Source organism: Cervus canadensis, chromosome 1 (genome assembly GCF_019320065.1).
Source record: "Cervus canadensis isolate Bull #8, Minnesota chromosome 1, ASM1932006v1, whole genome shotgun sequence".
In the NCBI taxonomy this organism is placed as follows: Eukaryota; Metazoa; Chordata; class Mammalia; order Artiodactyla; family Cervidae; genus Cervus; species Cervus canadensis.
In genome coordinates this window covers 109734613-109754016 of record NC_057386.1, presented here as the reverse complement: position 1 = coordinate 109754016, position 19404 = coordinate 109734613, and the positions used below count along the sequence as shown (strand labels likewise).

Below are 19404 nucleotides of genomic sequence, written 5' to 3'. Positions count from 1 at the left end.
GTCAGTTGGTGGGGACCAAACCCACTACTGTCAGCCACCAGCACGCACAAATTAAAGGTCAGTACTGGCCACCATGTCTCTTTGGGGGCCACGTTGGAGCTCGAATTAAGCACTTTTCTAGTCTCAGGATTGTAGATCACTCAAGTCAGGTTAGCTGGCTGATGGGGGTTGTGGCTGGTTGCTTCTGGGCCGATGAAAACTGTTACCAGCAGGAGAGTTAAGAGGGCTCCCGTCGTACGAGTTTCAGTTTCAAAGGATTTGACGGGTGAGGTCTTGCCTCCCATTCTGCTTGTGCCTTCTCCTGTTCTTCCGGGGTGGCTTGCCGCACGTGATTGCAGTGAACCCAGGGCCCGATTTCGTTGACCTTAACAGCAGTAGGAGTGGTAAGGAGAACAACATGAGGGCCTTTCCATCTAGGTTCTAATGCTTTAGATTGGTGTCGTTTTACCCAAACCCAGTCACCCGGGCCAATATTATGTGAGGGGATGGTCTCCTTGCTTGGACCCTCGTGTATCTCTCGAATCAATTTCCAAACATGGCTATGCACCTTACTTAATGCCATCAGTGTTTGCTGAAATTGTCCCAAGGTAAGGGGTGGTAGGCATTTTCCCTTGAATATAGGACACACAGGAGGGGGTCTTCTATATAGAATCTCAAAAGGGGTAAGATTCAGCTTATAAGGGGTGTTACACACTCGAAAGAGCATGAAGGGAAGGAGGGTCACCCAGTCCCCACCAGTCTCTATTGCCAACTTTGTCAGAATTTCTTTTAGGGTCCGATTCATTCTCTCAACCTGTTCTGAGCTCTGGGGATTATATTCACAATGTAACTTCCATTTTGTCCCCAGAGCTTGGGCCAGCCCTTGTACAATCTGGCTCACAAAGGCAGGTCCGTTATCAGAGCCCATAGTCACTGGCAGCCCGTACCTAGGCACTATCTCTTCTAAGATCTTTTTAGCAACCACTGTTGCTGTCTCTCCCTTAGTGGGGACGGCTTCTACCCATCCCGAGAAGGTATCTACCAGAACCAACAGATAGCGATACCCGTACTTGCCTGGTCTTACCTCCGTGAAATCTATCTCCCAGTGTTGCCCTGGCTCTTCCCCTCGGTACCTTGTTCCAGTGTGCTGCCTTTTCCCTGTCCTCATCAGCTGGCACGCTTTGCAAGCCTGGATTATCTCTCGTACAGTTGCATTTTGTCGAGGGAACCTCAGGCAGGCCGTCTGGAGAAGTGTCAAAGTCTTCCCCCCGCCCCCCAAGTGTGTAGTTGTGTGCAGGTGTTCACATAGGTGACGACCCAGGATGGCAGGCAATATCAGGTTGTTGTTTTGATCTCGGTACCATCTATCTCTGTCATCCTTCTGGAGGGTGGTATCCTTCCCCCTCAGTCCACTCAAAGGCAAATATCTCCTGGCTCTGGGCCGCCAGGGGTAGGCTGAAAAAAGCATCATTCAAGTCCAACACAGTGTACCAAGTGTACTCAGGCAGCAGACTGCTCAGGAGGGTATACGGGTTGGGGACAGTAGGGTGTATGTCACTCACCCGCTTGTTGACTTTTCATAGGTCCTGGACAGGTCTGTAATCTGTACTCCCTGGCTTCTTCACCAGTAGTAAGGGGGTGTTCCAAGGGGATTGGCACCGCTTGAGAATTCCGGCATCCATGAGCCGTCGAATGTGGGGAGTGATCCCCTGACGAGCCTCCTGGCTCGTAGGGTGTTGCCTCACCTTCACAGGACTCACCTCGGCTTTTAGTTCCATGACGACCAGATGTCTCTGTTTAGCCAGTTCCATTCCTGCTGTTTCTGCCCATGCCAACGGGTATTTGTGGACTCACGGTTGTATATCTGGTGCTATAACCTCTGAGGGCTTAGGCACAAAAAGTCTGTATTCATCTCTTAAAGCTAGAGACAAGACATGTATCGGCTGTTCAAGTCCATCCGTGACTGACATTCCCCCAGGGTCAAAATGGATCTGAGCATTAACTTTAGTCAACAAGTCCCGTCCAAGTAGAGGGGCTGGGCATTCTGGTATCACCAAAAACGAATGGGACACCTGGTGGGTCCCCAGATTTACTTTCCGTTCTGTGGTCTAACAATATCTTTTTGTCCCCGTGGCTCCCTGCACCAAGCTGGTTTTCTTAGACACTGGTCCCAGTTTTTGATTTAAAACAAAGTGTTGGGCACCAGTGTCCACCATGAAGCCAACGGGTTTCCCCTCCACATGTATGGTTACCCAGGACTCGGGGAGGGGTGCCGAGTCTTGACTCCTCTAGTCACTGTCTTCCTCCGCATATAGAACTCGAGTTCCAGGGGAAATTCTCTCTCTCTGGTTGTTCCTCTCTTCGGGTCCCTCTCAGGGCACTCATTTTTCTAGTGCCCCCATTCTTTGCAGTAAGTGCACTGATCTTTCTTTAGGGCCTGCCTTTTTGGTCTCTCTTTTTCTCTCGTCTGGGGGCCTCGAGGCTCCCTCAATTCTGTTCTGGCCTTCATCCCCGCAAAAAGAATCTTGGCTAGCTCTCTCTGGGTCTTCCGGTTTTCCTTCGCCCTATGTTCTCTATCTTCTTTCCTGATCTTCTCAGCTAGTTCCCTTTTCTCTCGACGAAGTTGTTTCTCCCTTTTTTCTGGGGTCTCCCTATTATTAAATACCTTTTCAGCTGCTTTCAGTAAGTCTTGTATTGTCTGTTCTCTTAACCCCTCTATCTTTTGTCATTTCCTCTTAATATCTGGGGCTGCCTGATTTACAAACGCTAGTAGAACTGCAGGACGTGATTCCTCAGCCTGGGGGTCTATAGGTGTATATTGCCTAAAGGCTTTCATTAGCCTCTCTAGGAAGGCTGACGGGCTCTCAGTGGGCTCTTGTCTTACTAAATTTACCTTCGCCAAATTTGTCGGCTTCCTAGCTGCGGCCCGCAGGCCAGCCATTAGAGTCTGGCAGTACACTCGGAGACGCTCCCTACCTTCCACTCACTCAAAATCCCAGTTAGGCCGCAACAGAGGAAACCCCTTGTCCACGAGATGAGGCTGAGCAGTTGGTCTCCCGTTGACCCCCAGGACCCGTTTCCGCGCCTCTGCCAGGATTCGCTCCCGTTCTTCCGTGGTGAAGAGCACCTGCAACAGCTGCTGGCAATCATCCCAGGTGGGGTTATGAGTGAACAAAACGGAATCTAAGAGGTCAATGAGGCCTTGAGGTTTCTCCGAAAAAGGAGGATTTTGGGTTTTCCAATTATACAGATCACTCGTGGAAAAGGGCCAGTACTGATAGGTTCGCTCTCCGTCTGGGTTAGCTGGTCTCACTCGGACGGGGAGTGCCTGTACAGTAGATGAAGGTAACTCTGGGTTCCCATCATCTTGTTCACCCCTATTTCTTCTATTCTTTCTCCGGGGTAGGGGTTCCCTTATCCCGTCTGATTCTTCGGGGGGGGGGGCTCTTCCCCCTGGGGGAACCTGCAACGGAGGAGGGGCATATGGCGGGGGCCTAATTTCTGTCTCCAAGTCAATCAGGTTCCGGTACGAGGATTCTTGCAAGACCGATTTTGGGCCCTTATTCTTCTCGGCTTCCTCTGGGGGAGTGGGGGTTTCCATAACCCCCAAACAAAATCAGGGAGTTTGTGAACAAAAGGTTTTAACCATTTGGGCGGATCTTCTACTAGATCTCGTCAGACCATAACATATGGGACTTGGCCCGGGTGGCCCCAGGGATCAGGAGCCATAATTTTTTCTTTCACCGCCCGAATAATAGATGGTTGAAAAGTTCCCTCTGGAAGCCATCCAACTTGGAAGGCGGGCCACTCTGCAGAGCAAAAGGTTATTAATTCACTCTTTGTAACCAGTAGCGACAGATCATACGCTCTAGCCCTGACATCTGAGAAATGATCAGTCATGAGAGAGAGTGGGGTTGATTCTCTTTGCCCCATAGCGAGAGTCAGAAGAAGGTCACCGAGAATTACCACCAAAAAATCCTATCGGGAGTGGTGGCGGCTAGGAGGTTGGGCTTGTGGTATGCTTCGTGGAACTATTTGAGTGCCTTAGTCGTTGTACGGAAGTTTTTTTGTTGGGGGCGGGCACCCTAAGGGTTTTTAGCCCGTTCCGTGACCCCCTTATCTTTTCACAGGAGTCTTCCAGTGGCAGGCGCCCTATTGGCTCTTAAGTGCCTGTCCCGTGCTCACACAGATGGGTTTTTATTTGGCCAGATTCTCGGTTTAGAATACGAGAAAAAAGAAAAGAGTTTCACCCACTCGGTCTCCTGTTACTGGGGCTGACTTGTTGGGAGGCCTTCAGAATCCACCAGAGAGTAGCCTGGCCGGGACTCGTCAGTTGCCCTGACAACTGTCTGCCTGTTCACTGAAACTCTCAGAAACAGAAATGAGGCTCCAAGGCTTTATAGGAGGAAGTAGACAACGACACACCAGAGAACAACGAGACAGGAGACAATGCCGACAGTTATACAGACGCGAAAGGGCATAGAAAAACACATAGACAGACACACATTGGCCGACAACACAGAACTGGGGGGCGGGACCCCCTGAGTCTCTCTATCCTCTGGAACAAGGGTCACCTTACCGAATGGCGTCCACTGTTCCCCAGATTCAGGCTTAGGAGAGGAGGTCTCCTTCCCGCAGAGCCGGCTGCCTTCCAGCGTGCTCGCTGGCCTCGGCCTCGCGCCAGCCGGAAAGGCTCATCTGTTCCCTCATGGAAAGCTTTCCCTCATGCCAGACACCTTCCTGCTTTTTAGCAGGGCCTCGGATTTACACTGGACTTTTCCAGACCTGCCTGAGCACCGGTGCTATTACCTGTCCTTTTTCCCCTTTGTTCCAAAGAGCGTTCTTCCCTGGTCAAGGGATCCTGGACGAGCCCCTAAATGGCCTGCCCGTAGTCCAAATCCCCGATTGGGAAAGAAGACTCCTCGAGACAATGCAACTTGCAATAGGGGAATTTATTACTGACTCGAGCCAGGGCCTCCCGCCCTCACCAAGGGTGTGAGGACGAAAAGGCCCCGAGCCCCAGTTCTCTCGGGTATTTATTGGGTACAATTGCGTAGTTGGTGCAAGCGGATTACTTACATAGTTGCAAGGCAATTTTTGTTGGCCCAATCCTTGCGGGCTTTCAGCTTTCCCCTGATAGGTTCCCTTTTTCTTGCTAGGCACATGTTGATTGGCTGGCTCCAGGTGGCCTGATAATTATGTTACCCCGGGAAACCAGGCCTACTCCTAATCTAGGCTGCCTGTCATGACTTAGCAGCAGCAGAGGAAGACTTGCAAACTCCCCCTTCAGGCTCAGACTCTCCAGGGATGGGATAGAGAACCAAGGTTACCAAGGTCACGGGAGCACGTTTGCTGAAAGACATAGCCCCATCACTCAGGGGCTGCTTCTGGTTCTGTCCCTGCTCTGTGTGAGGTCCAGCATCTGCCTCCTTTAAGTCCCCCCACCCCAGGGAACCTCAGGTGACCTGGGCAGGGAGAGGAGGAAGTGACTTGCATGAGGCCCCTCCTCCTGACAGGCTGGAGGCATGAAATGTCCAGGACCCCACCTCCAGCCCAGGAGGCTGAGAAGGCCGCGTCCTGGGAGGGACCTCACCATGGCCTGGATGGTATTTCTGTTCGGGCTCCTTGCTGGCTTACGGCTCAGGTCATGGGCCGGGACTCTGCATCCTTGGGCCACCTCCACACAGGGTCTAAGGGCCCTTGTCTCCATAACAAACTCTGTCTCTCTCTCCTGTTCCCTTTAGGGGTAGATGCTCAGACTGTGGTCCAAGAGTCAGCACTGTCAGTGTCTCCGGGAGGGACGGTCACCCTGACCTGTGGCCTCAGCTCTGGGTCAGTCACTACCAGTAACTACCCCAGCTGGTTCCAGCAGACCCCAGCCCAGGCTCCCCGACTGCTTATCTACAGCCCAACAGCTGATATCCTGGGGTCCCTGCTCGCTTCTCTGGCTCCATCTCTGGGAAGAAAGCCACCCTCACCATCACAGGGGCGCTGTCCGAACATGAAGCTGACTATTACTGTGGTCTGGGAACTAGTAGTCACAATGGCAGACTGATGGAAGCCCGTGGGGAAGTGCTACCAAAACCTGCCCTTGTGCTCAGAGGGCTCAGCCCTTAGTGGCAGGAGAGGCAGAGAGAGGTGGGACCTGTCAGGATCCCCGTGGGGAGGGAGGCGCTGGGCCCCGTCTCCTGTCCACTGCTTCATGGCCCCGTGTCTCCTCCCAGCTCTCCCCGGGTGTGTCCCTCTGTCCAGAGGACCCCTCTCTGCCCATGTTGTTGGGAAGGAGGCTTAGCTCCACAGGGAGACTCAGAACCCCACCACTTCCAATAGGACTGTTGTCATTCAAATCACACTAAGAGATATCCAGCATCATGAACTTGATCTTGCAGATAAATTAATATTCCATTTACCCGAAGGGGCACCACCACTGAAATTTTCTAGAAATGCAGTTTCCAACTAGAGCTCCTGAATCACAACTTTTGTTGGTGGCAGGAATCTGTGGTTAACAAGAAACTGCCCCTCTCCCCAAATATTTAGGAACATCAAAGTTCCAGATGTATGTCTTTGTCTGTATTGTGAAATAACCCCTGAGAATTGTCTTAGAATTCAGCCCAGTCATGTTAATTCCCCATGACACATTCACTCCCAGTTTTTGGATTTTGATAAATCCAAAACCCCAGAAATGCAATTCACATCTGAAGCCGTGGGGAAAACTGTGTCTTTATTTAAACATAAGACTGGAAGTTGGGAGGGATTTTCCCAAACCTGTGCTGTCTAAGGACACACCTCGAGGCTCATGGGAGGACTTATGCTCCTGGAAAACCTTATTCAGAAATGGCTCCAAAAATCCCCACACCCTCCGCTGACTCCCTGGGTGCCTGGATGCCAGGTCATGGCTGGGCTCCTCAGCAGGTGGAACGCCCCCCAGGCCCTGCTCCCATAAACCGTGCGTGGGGAGATGGAGCAGCAAGGGAAGACTGAGTGAGGGGGAAAGCAGGCTCGTGTCCACCCCTGTCCCCTCTGCTGGTGACTGTGGGGCCAGGAAGACCTGGGCCTTGACCCCACCTGGGTCATCAGTGCCGAATGTGAGGTGGGGGCCGGTGGTTGGCACTTCGATCACCCCCTCCCTCCCTGGGGTCCCCAAGTCCTCGGAGTCCAGGGAGCTGAGCATCACGCTCTACAGCACGGCAGCGCCCTCAGCCTGGCTCCCCTCCGTGAGGGCAGCAGCCCTACGAGGACTGGTCTCAAAACCCTGGGTGGAAGGAGCTGCTGGCAGGAGTTGCCCCAGGTGCCCAGGTCAGAGTCAGAGACAGAGTAATGGGTCAGGGCACCCAGTTGCTGAGTCAATGGGCAGAGGATACACACCCCTCACTGATGGGCTATTAGTTGGGAGATAAAAGGGCAGCTGGAGGAAGCACAAGCTGGAATCAAGATTGCCAGGAGAAATATCAATAACCTCAGATATGCAGATGACACCACCCTTATGGCAGAAAATGAAGAGGCACTAAAAAGCCTCTTGATGAAAGTGAAAGAGGAGAGTGAAAATGTTGGCTTAAAGCTCAACATTCAGAAAACTAAGATCATGGATTCTGGTCCCATCACTTCATGGTAAATAGATGGGGAAACAGTGGAAACAGTGGCTGACTTTATTTTTCTGGGCTCCAAAATCACTGCAGATGGTGATTGCAGCCATGACATTAAAAGACGCTTAGTCCTTGGAAGGAAAGTTATGACCACCCTAGACAGCATATTGAAACGCAGAGTTATTATTTTGTCAACAAAGGTCTGTCTAGTCAAGGCTATGGTTTTTCCAGAAGTCTTGTTTGGATGTGAGAGTTGGACTATAAAGAAAACTGAGTGCCAAAGAATTGATGCTTTTGAACTGTGGTGCTGGAGAGGATTCTTGAGAGTCCCTTGGAGTGCAAGGAGATCTAACCAGTCCATCCTAAAGGAGATCAGTCCTGGGTGTTCATTGGAAGGACTGATGTTGAAGCTGAAGCTCCAATACTTTGGCCACCTGATGCGAAGAGAGGACTCATTTGAAAAGATCCTGATGCTGGGAAAGCTTGAGGACAGGAGGAGAAGGGGACAACAGAGGATGAGATGGTTGGATGGCATCACCGACTCAATGGACATGGGTTTTGGTGGACTCCGGGAGTTGGTGATGGACAGGGAGGCCTGGCGAGCTGCGGTCCATGCAGTCACAGAAAATCGAACAGGACTGAGCGACAGAACTGAACTAACAGAAAAGTGCAGCTCCTTCCTTCCTCACATTTTCCCACCGTGGACATTCCCCGAGTGCGTCACCAGGGGGCGCGGTGCACGCCCTCAGAACTGGCGGAACCTGAACACACCAGATGGTCCCCTGACCTGGGCTTGTCCCCGGATCACTGGTCTGAGTTGGAGGTCTCAGCAGGTGCTTCCTCTCAGGAGACAGACTTAGAGACCCGACCCCTCAAGCTCTGGGAATGAAGCTTTAAAAGAGCTGAGGACCCAAAATTAGAGGGCGTCCTGTTCAGGGTCATCAGACTCTACCCCGTTTCCCAGGAGCAGAGAGGGGAGGAGCCCCCAGAGCCGAGCCCCCTCAGTCCCTCAGCTCCCCCTGCCTCCTCTGGCTCCTCAACTCTTTCCTCAGGGCTCCTCCCCTCCTCTTATGATTCATGGCTTTCCTACCCAATCCCGGGCTCCTCCTTCTGCCTCAACCCCGGCATGAGATGGCCTCCATCATGAAAATGGTTGCTCTGTCAGAAGATCGCAGCCTTCTGTGCCCTGTGCCTGCAGGAGAGACACCCAGAATGGGTCCCTTCATAGGACAGGACACGGGACGGGGTCCGGTGTGTGGAAAGACGCACGCACAGCAAAGCTCCGGGCATTTAGGAGTCCAGGGTCACACTCCAGGCCTCTTCCCCACCCTCCCTCCCTCCAGAGGGAAGAGACCCTTCCTCCTCAGGGCTGAGGGGACACACAGAGGGAGGCGGACACTCCCCACCAGACAGGGAGCCCACCGAGGGGAAGGGACTCTCCGGGATGTCTCTGCCCTGACCTGGTCCTGAACTGAGAGGAGTTTGTGTCCGAGACGCCTTCTCACTCCTGACCCCTGCGCAGACAGGGCGCCATAACAGACTCCCCCTGAAGGGTCCGAGGGGAGCTCCCAGAAAGCCCTGAGGCTCAGGGGACAGAAGTGGGGTATTTCCCTAAGGAGGGGACAGTGCACCGACCGGCGGGCAGGAGCCGTCCCTGAGGGCTCTGGTCCCCAGGTCCCAGGATAAGGATCGCGGGCTGGACACCAGGGGGCGCTCGGGGGCCGTTCTTGAGGGTTGGTGGGTTGGGAGCGCTGCGCCCAGGCTCCAGGCACTGCACGGTGGCTTCAGCTCAGGGCTCCCTGCTGTGACCTCCCACCCCTGGGCCCCACACAACCCTGTTCTGCCCACCCGCTCACCATGCTCAGGCACAGCGACCTGACCCGGGGCCCAGGGAGGGATCAGAGAGCTGGGAGGGGGGTCTCTGCATGAACGGACCCTGCCCCTCTCAGAGTATGAAGAGGGGAAGGATTGGTGTGGGGATGCTCTGCTCAGCTGTGGGGCCACAGAAGGCAGGATGTCCTGACCATGTCCACCATGGCCTGGTCCCCTCTGCTCCTCACCCTGGTCGCTCTCTGCACAGGTGACTGGATGGGGGGACAGGGGAAGGGCCATGGGAAGCCACACGGGTCGTGCTCCCTACTCGGACCCCAGACTCACCATCTCTGTCTCTCCCCCTTCCAGGATCCTGGGTGCAGGCTGTGCTGACTCAGCCGCCCTCCATGTCCGGGTCCCTGGGCCAGACAGTCACCATCTCCTGCACTGGGAGCAGCAACCACATCGGGCGTGGTTATGGTAGCTGGTACCAACTGATCCCAGGATCAGGCCCCAGAACCCTCATCTATGGTGAAACCAGTCAAGTCTCAGGGGTCCCCGACCGATTCTCCTGTTCCAGGTATGGGAACACAGCCACCCTGACCATCAGTTCACTGCAGGCTGAGGACGAGGTGGATTATTACTGGGCAGCTTATGACACTAGCAGCAATGATGGCACAGTGGTCCAGGCAGGGGGGAAATGAGACAAAAACCTGCTCTGCTCCAGACATGGGCCTCTCGGGGCTGAAGCATCTTCTGCCAATGCAGACACTTCTGTTGTTTCTTTGATTTAAAACTGGGGTCTGAGCCCCACACCTGGAACTGGGTCCTGAAAATCTGTTCAGATCATCTTAATTCTGCCCCGACACCAAGACTTTTCTCTGGCAACCACATAGTGTTTGATTATCTAAAATTGAGCGCAAAGTCCTGAATGCCCGAGGCCCTGGGGTCAGAGTCCATGATGGTTCAGGTCAGAATCAGAGAAACAGAGTGGAGCTGGGTCTGATTCAGGAGGCATCATCGTCCAGTAAGTGTCCTGGTCCCAACAGCTCTCTGCATTGATGGTAGTAGTGGACCCTTGGGGATCCCTGCTCTGTTTCCTGGTCTCATGGCTAGCGCTGGGGCTCCTTGGCCATCACAGGGCTGAGCTGAGGCCCAGGCTGCTGCTTAGTCATTCCGTGAAATGTGGACTCTTCCCGGACCAGGTACTGAACCCATGTCTCCACCATTGGCAACTAGAACCTTAAACACTGGACACAAGGGAAGTCCTGTAAATTTCCCTTTTATGTGTTTTATGTATGAGTTGTATGTATGACACTTTAACTACTTCCTCAAAGAACCACAAATTTTTCATGTTATTCAATGTTAAAAAAATATGTAGACAAAAAAATCAGTGGGAAGCAAGTAATTGCTGAAGTATGTTACATATGGTAAATAAGAATACATTGTGTCTTTTTGTGGAATAATTTCATGATAAAGTGTTATTTTTTTTCCTAAGCGTTTCAGCCTGTTTTTAAATCTTTTCTCTACTAGAGCCAGTGCTATACTTGTTCAGAGCAGTATGAATGTCATCCCCCTTTTCTGCGAGCTTTCTCTCACATGTTACCAGTAGGGGGAGCGCTGGGAGTGCCCTGGGGTCCCTGCTCAGCTGCTCAGGGAACACCCCTTACTCTAGGAGCTGGCCTAGGGGCCTGTGCTCCTGAGGGAACGCAGCGGTGCGTCCTCTCTGGCTGCAGAGACCCCTGAGCAGGGACCTATGTGGTCTCAGCAGGGGCTTCCTCCCAGGGGCTCCCTAGTCTGGGCTGTGAGCTGAGCTCCACCACCAGGGCTCCAGGAGGGGCTGGGCGGGCCCTGGGTGGAGCCCTATTTGCTTGGCAGCCCCTCCTCCCGCAGAGGCTGGGGGAGAAGAGGAGGCTCCCTCTTCCAGCCTGTGCTGACTCAGCCCGCCTCCCTCTCTGCGTCTCCAGGAGCGTCAGCCAGACTCTCCTGCACCCTGAGCAGTGGCTACAATATTGGTGATTTCTCCTTATCTTGGTTCCAGCAGAAGCCAGGAAGCCCTCCATGGTACCTCCTGAGGGTCAAGTCAGACTCCCATAAGAACCGAGGTTCTGGAGTCCCCAGCAGATTCTCTGGATCCAAACACGCCTCAGCCAACGAAGGGCTCCTGCTCGTCTCTGGGTTGCAGCCCGAGGCCGAGGCCGACTCTGTGCTGTGGGGCATGGCGGCACTAATGCTTACACGGCCCTTCAGACCAGGGAGGAAGTGAGAGGAAAACCTCCACTCACGCCTGCTCGTGGCTGGGAGGAAGTCTAGTTCAGGGGGTGACTTCAATTGTCAGATGTTAGACAAGGAACTTATTTTCCTCCAACCTGCAGATTTCATAATATTGTATCTTTTGCTTCAATTCAGCTTTTAGATTGCTAAAATACTGTTATTCAATGCAGTTTTCTTGGACAAACATAGCTTGTTAAGATAAAAACCTTTCAGTGGAGACCATGGTTGAGCCGAGAAGAGGTGGTTTCTGGCCAGGCCCAAATCAGGATCAAGGGGTCAATAAGACAGGCTTCTGTGAGTGTTTCACTTGGGATTTTGTGATATAAAAGTCAACATGCAGAAGTGAATTGTATTTTGTAGTTCAGTAATGAATCTCTAGTTTGTAAAAATAAAAACACTAACGTGTATGGTGCAATCAATATAAAACACTCTAAGACAAATCTGAGGAAGATCAGAAGTCTGTGCACTGAAAATGACAAGCATGCAAGAGCAACCACAGACACAGTGAGCAGATACCCCAGGCTTTAGTTCCAAACACTGAGTGTCACTAAGATACAGTCACTGAACAGAGGACAACAGTGGAACGCAGCTTGCTGCTCTTCAGTCACAAAGTCGTGTCTGACTCTGTGTGACCCCATGCACTGTACACGCCGGGCTTTCTGTCCCTCACCATCTCCTGGTGTTTGCCCAAGTTCAAGTCCATTGAGTTGGTGGTGCCATCCAACCATCTCATCCTCTGTCATCCCTTTCTCCTCCTGCCCTCAGTCTTTCCCAGCATCAAGGTCTTTTCCAATGAGTCGGCTGTTCGCATAGGTGGCCAAAGTATTGCAGCCTCAGCTTTAGCATTGTCCTTTCAGGAGTATTTAGGGTTGATTTCCTTAAAGATTGACTGCTTTGTTCTCCTTGCTGTCCAAGGGGCTCTCAAGAGTCTTCTCTAACACCACAGTATCGTTGTAAAGCAGCTATACTCCAATAATCAAAAGATAGCAATCATTCCCAAATGGATCACAATTCTCCCTGCAAACACGGTCATCACCTGCCATGAAGCACAAGGGAGGAAGTTCTAGCAAAGAAATAGAAACTATGAGAAAAGACATAGAGGAAAAAACAGTCCTGGAACCAACCTCCTCTAGTCCCAGATAATCTGATATGTCTGAGAAGGGGAGGTGCAGCAAGAGGTTCTTGAACTCCAGGAGCGCGGGAGTTCTGAGATTCCCCTGCAGTGGGCACCTGGGGTCACCTTTCCACCAAGAGTGCCTTTGTGACCTGCAACCTGTTGGTGAGAATTATGACTTGGGTGCTGCTCTAACAGAAGAGGGTGTCAGCGTGATTTCAGGGATCCTGAAATTCAAGGTGGCATTTCCAAGGCTTAAAATGGAACCACACCCGTAAACTCTGAATAGAGAAAACAAGGACCACCCCCACCAAACCCCCCACCAATCACACACACACTCATAGATTTTCTCCACAGCTGCTTTTGCTGGTCCCAGAAAGTGAAGATGCCCTGAAACATATGGGGTGCTGACAGCCTGGTCTAGTGGGGTTACGTGGAGTCATGCACGCACCCGGTAGGGGAATGTTTTTCCTAGACCTTCAGTTCCATGTAAGTTTGGCAAATCAATAATAGAAGTTAAAAAATATGTGAAAATATTTTGAAATGAAGAATTAATATGAGAATTAATTATGCTGAAAATCAATGAGAATGAATACAAAAACCTTCAAGTTCACAATTATTAAAAGTACTATAGAATTTTAAAATTATATAAACGAAACTCATTACAGATGGTGCTTGCAGCCATGAAATTAAAAGACGCTTACTCCTTGGAAGGAAAGTTATGACCAACCTAGATAGCGTATTAAAAAACAAAGACATTCATTTGCTAACAAAGGTCCATCTAGTCAAGGCTATGGTTTTTCCAGTGGTCATGTATGGATGTGAGAGTTGGACTGTGAAGAAAGCTGAGCACAGACGAATTGATGGTTCTTAACTGTGGTGTTGGAGAAGACTCCTGAGAGTCCCTTGGACTGTGAGGAGATCCAACCAGTCCATCCTAAAGGAGATCAGTCCTGGGTGTTCATTGGAAGGACTGATGCTGAAGCTGAAACTCCAATCCGTTGGCCACCTGATGCGAAGACCTGACTCACTGAAAGAGACCCTGGTGCTTGGAAGGATTGAGGGCAGGAGGAGATGGGGACGACAGAGGATGAGATGGCTGGATGGCATCACCAACTGGATGGACATGAGTTTGGGTAAACTCCGGGAGGTGGTTGATGGACAGGGAGGCCTGGTGTGTGTGATTCAAGGGGTCACAAAGAGTCGTACACGACTGAGGGACTGAACTGAACTGAAAAGTAGTTCACAGTGTGTGTTAGAGATGTACAGAACAGAATTTTGGACTCTGTGGCAGAAGGCGAGGATGGGATGTTTTGGGAGAACAGCATCGAAACATGTATATTATCAAGTGTGAAACAGATCACCAGCCCAGGTTGGATGCATGAGACAAGTGCTCAGGGCTGGTGCACTGGGAAGACCCAGGGGGATGGGGTGGGGAGGGCGGATGGAGGGGGGATCAGGATGGGGAATGCATGTAAGTCCATGGCTGATTCATGTCAATGTATGGCAAAAACAATTACAATATTGTAAAGTAGTTAGCCTCCAACTAATAAAAACAATTAAAAAAAGTGTTTGTTAATCTGTTTCCAGCTGTAAAATTAAAAGCATAAACTTTGACCATGTTTGTATGGCAACGATAAACTTTCAGTAGAAATACAAAAGAAAATTTGAACAGGAGTGAAATATTTTCTTCCACGAAGGCATTGAGTAGGCAGATAGTGCAAGCCCTTCATGATTTATAGTGCTGCTTCCTTATACCTGCTTTCCCTTGAGAAGTAGGAGCGGGTATGAGCAGAGGGGACGGGGCAGAGCCCTTAGATGTCAGAAGGAAGGGTGATTGATCCTGACACCACAGAAGGGTCACTCTGCCTGCTCAGAGTCAGGCTGTGCAGCAGTGACGTGCCACCTGTCCCCTCCCCGCTGAGCACAGAGTCCTGAGCACAGTCTGCGCTGCGTCAGCCGGGCCCATTGTCCAGTTCAGTGCTCAGGTCCTCCAGTCCTGGAAAGAGCAGCAGAGCTGGTGGTGTGAGGTGTCCGGGAACCAACAGGTCCCAGCCAGAGACCTCAAACCATGAGGCCTGCTGGTCCCCAACCCTCAGGATCCGGGATCGGTCTTTTGGCTCCAGATATGGTCACTCAGGTTCCTTGATGACTGCGGGCTCCTAACCTTGGATGAAAGATGAGGATGGGGGTGATCATGATCCGAGCATCTGGACACAGATGGTCCCCCCCAGTCACCTTCTCTTCTGCATCCTGGGAGCTGGGAGCAGAGTTAGCCTCACTCAGGAAGGCAGCTTCTGATTCCCAAGCCAATAGGGAGTGAACACTTGGCAAATGTTTTATTTAACTTACATAGGAAAGAGGAGACCAGGAACTACTACAGTGGGGTCACGGAGTATAAAAACAAAATGCTTATAGTTCACTGGGAGAGCACCTCAAAGCAATCTGCGTGTGTCTGTGTGCGTGTGTAAGGCACTGTTTCATTTCTAACGAAGGAGAAAGCACCCGCGTCCTGCGCAGTCAGGAGGCTGCATCCACGGGGTCATCACTGTCCTGACCTGACCCTGACTTAAAGGAATACGTGTGCCTGACGTCTCCTCAGTCCTGACCCTGAGCTGTGAGGGCGCCATGTACAGACTCACCCTGAGGGTCTGAGGGGAGCCCACAGACGGCCCTGAGGTCTCAGGGGACACAGAACGGAAGCCCGCCCAGAAGGCAAGAATGAAACAGAGCACAGAGCAGGGCCAGGGTCTGCCCCAAGGGCTCTGGTCACCAGGTCGCAGGATGTGTGCCTGGGCCTGGACACCAGGGGGCGCGCGGGGGCCGAGCCTGAGGGTGGTTGGGGGATGGGCGCTGGGACCCTGGCGCTGCCTGGTGGCCTCTGCTCCTGGCCCCCAGTGTGACCTCCCAACCCTAGGCCCCCCACAGCCCTGCCCCAGTGAGCCCACTGGCCACCCTCAGGCACAGGGGCCTGACCCAGGGCCCAGGGAGGCATCAGAAAATTGTTTGGGGACGGTGGGTCATTTTCATGAAAGGATCCTCCCCTTTCAGAGCATGAAGAGGGGAAGGAGAGGTATGTTGTGTCTCTGCTCAGCTGTGGGGCCATAGAAGGCAGGACACCCTGACCATGTCCATCATGGCCTGGTCCCCTCTGCTCCTCACCCTGGTTGCTCTCTGCACAGGTGACTGGATGGGGGGACAGGGGAAGTGCCCTGGGAAAACACATGTCCCTTCTCCCTCCTCTCCTTCCTGAAGCCCACAGTCACCATCTCTGTCTCTCCCCCTTCCAGGCTCATGGGCCCAGACTGTGCTCAATCAGCCGCCCTCCGTGTCCAGGACTTTGGGACAGAGGGTCACCATCTCTTGTACGGGAAACAGGAGCAACACTGGGTGTAATTATGTCAGCTGAACCAACAGCTCCCAGGATCGTCCCCCACACCTCTGATCTATGAAAACAGCAAACAACCCTCAGGGTTCCCATTGATTCTCTGGATCCAAGTGTGGCAAGTCGGCCTCTCTGACCACTTCAGTTCAGGCTGAGGACGACACTGATTATTATTGTTTCTCATGGGCTGATGGCTTGAAAGTTTCCTCAGTGCTTCAGGCCAGAGTGGAAAGAGACAAAATTCTGCTTCCCTCACAGCCATGGGGCTCCCAGGTCAAGGCGTTTGCCCCTCCCTTCCTGGAGTCCCTGAGAGCATGGAACCCAGCAGACTGAGTGTCCCCTGACTCAGCACAGCTGCCCCGTCAGCTCGACTCCCCTCCCCTGGGCAGCATTTCAAAGAGGTGGTCACACACGCCCTGGATGAAGGAGCTGCTGACAGCAGTTGCCCCCGGTTCCCAGGTCGGAGTCAGCAGCACAGAGCAGGGGGATCAGTGCCGCCCTTGCTGGGTCAGTGGGCAGTGAACACACATCCCTGTCCTTCCGCCACAGAAGGATCTTCTGTTAAAGGAAAAGGAAATGGAATTCAGAGTTTCTTCAAGTAATTTCCACACACTCCAGGATCCAGTAAAAATTGTCACTTCGATCAAGAACCGGGAAACTAAATATTGAAGGGAGGTGAGACAGCATAAACTGCAATGCTGAGATGCCTCAGATGATGAAATCAGGTGACAGATATTTTTACGGACAAATCATCAAATCTATCTGGTGAGCAAATACAAAAACTCTTGGGTCCAAAGGAAAAGGATATAAATGGAAGGGGAAAAAAAGGAATCAGGAGAACAAGCTTGTTAGAATAACCTGAAAATACAATGGTTGAAAATTAAAAAGTTCTCTGTATAGTATCAAAGATATGTAATATTTATTATTTAACTCATTTATCTGTTCATTGGTAACGTATTTGGTGAGGGGGATAAAAGGCCGCCCCTCCTTCCTCACAAGGCATCCTAGGTGTCACTAGTGGTAAGGAACCGCCTACCAATGCAAAAGACATAAGAGATGTGGGTTCTATCCCTGGGCTGGGAAGATCCTCTGGAGCAAGAAATGGTAACCCAATTCAATGTTCTTACCTGGAGAATCCCATGGTCAGAGGCGCCTGGCGGGAGACAGTCCATGGGGTCCCAAGAGTCAGACAGGATTGAGAACCAAGCAACTGAGCAGCACCTTGCTCACACTTTCAACACCATGAACATTGCAGAGTTCATCACAGGGGCGCTGTTTATCAGCTCAGAACTGGCAAAATCTCAACACACCCACGTGGTCCTTTGACCTGGCCCTGCACCGGGCTCAGTGGCCTGAGTTGGACGTGACAGCAGGTGCTTCCTCTCAGGGGACAAACTCTGAGCCGTGGCCCGCAGGGCTCCTCCTGGGAGTGATGCTGCACATGGAGCCGAGCACCCAGAATTGGAGGTTGAAGGGGTGAGGTGGTCATCAGTCCCCACCCTCTTCTCAGAAACAGAGGAGGGGAGGAGCCCCCGGAGCCCACCCCCTGCACCCCTCCAGCTCTGCTCAGCCTGCTCTTCCTCCTCCTCATCTCTTTGCTAAGAGCCTGCCCTCCTGCTCCCCTCATTCATGACTTTCCTCCTGATCCTGGGCCTCTCTCTTTCTACAGACCTACAGTGTTGACCTCCATGGTGATGATCCAGTTCACTCTATCAGATGATCATGGACATGTTTCCAAATCTTCCTGAACTTTACACTCACTTCCTCGGCCCCTCCTTGAACCTCTCTAACCTTCCTTTCCCGAGAAGCCTCAGGGCTCTGGCTCTCAGGTGTGACCCCAGCTTTCCCCTCCGTGCTCCTCCCCAGGTTCCCCTTGTGTCCCAGGGGATTTTGAATCCCTCGTGTGGCTGATTTAGCCCCTGAAACCTCACACACTGTCCTATGTGCCATCAAGTGAGGAATCAGGTGGGGAGAGAAACCCTGGTCCTGAGACCTGGGAAATGATTCCTGGCTGAGGAGTGCCTGTGCTCAGCTGCTGTGGGATTGATTTTATGCACAGTGAGCAGAGAAGCTGTTGGGGCCCTCGGCTGGGAAAGCAGAGGCTCTCCTGGGGCTCTGCCCCTGGGGCGATCACTGCTGCTCCTACTGGACCATGTCTAAGTCAGGTTTGCTCCCTATGGTCACGTCTGAGTATCCTGACAACAACGACCTGCCGTGTTGTGTCCTGTCCCTCATCTCAGATCTGAGACCGACCCATGGCTCTGATAACTCAGTCTTGCCCTGTTTTCACAGATAGAATGTCTGGCTACGATGTAAAAATCCCTCAGTGGAGATGCCATACGTGTCAGAAAGTCTTTAAAATTATCTTGTTTAAAGAACACAGGCTACAAGGAAAATTATGTTGTAGAAATTGTGTCATGACAATGCAAAATTAAAACACAAGCAGAGTTGGACACAACTTAGTGATTTAACAACAACATCTTCAGTTAAATTTAGGCATCTATTTTAAGTGATGACCTTAGACTTTTACTAACCCGTGAACACATTTTGGTTCATTTAAAATCTCAAACTCACACATCCACTGTGTAACACTCACATACACTACAGGGTAAGGTACAGTTGGCTGTTGTTTCCCATCCAGACACAGCCTGAAGGGTGTAATTTCAAAACCACTTTGGGGGAAGTTGACTCTTTTTTTTCATTTATTTTTATTAGGTGGAGGCTAATTACTTTACAATATTGTAGTGGTTCTTGCCATACATTGACATGAATCAGCCATGGATTTACATGTGTTCCCCATCTGGACCCCCCTCCCACATCCCTCCCCATTCCATCCCTCTGGGTCATCCCAGTGCACCAGCCCCGAGCACTTGTCTCATGCATCCAACCTGGACTGGCGATTTGTTTCACACTTGATAATATACATGATTCAATGCTGTTCTCTCAGATCATCCCACCCTCGCCTTCTCCCGTAGAGTGCAGAAGTCTCTTCTATACATCTGTGTCTCTTTTTCTGTCTTGCATATAGGGTAATCGTTGCCATCTTTCTATATTCCATATATATGCATTGGTATCTGTATTGGTGTTTATCTTTCTGGCTTACATCACTCTGTATAATGGGCTCCAGTTTTATCCATCTCATTAGAACTGATTCAAATGTATTCTTTTTAATGGCTGAGTAATATTCCATTGTGTCTATGTACCATGGCTTTCTTATCCATTCGTCTGCTGATGGCATCTAGTTGCTTCCATGTCCT

General features: G+C 51.6%; 1 gene segment (V, D, J or C); it reads left to right on the top strand.

Annotated features, from left to right (window-relative positions):
* The first annotated feature begins 9564 nt into the window (after positions 1–9564).
* The window catches only part of LOC122440814, a 44688-nt gene continuing 34848 nt past the window's right edge, over positions 9565–19404 (top strand). Inside the window, 1 exon segment of the V gene segment in view lies at positions 9565–9642. Within this exon segment, the coding sequence occupies positions 9588–9642 (55 nt within the window).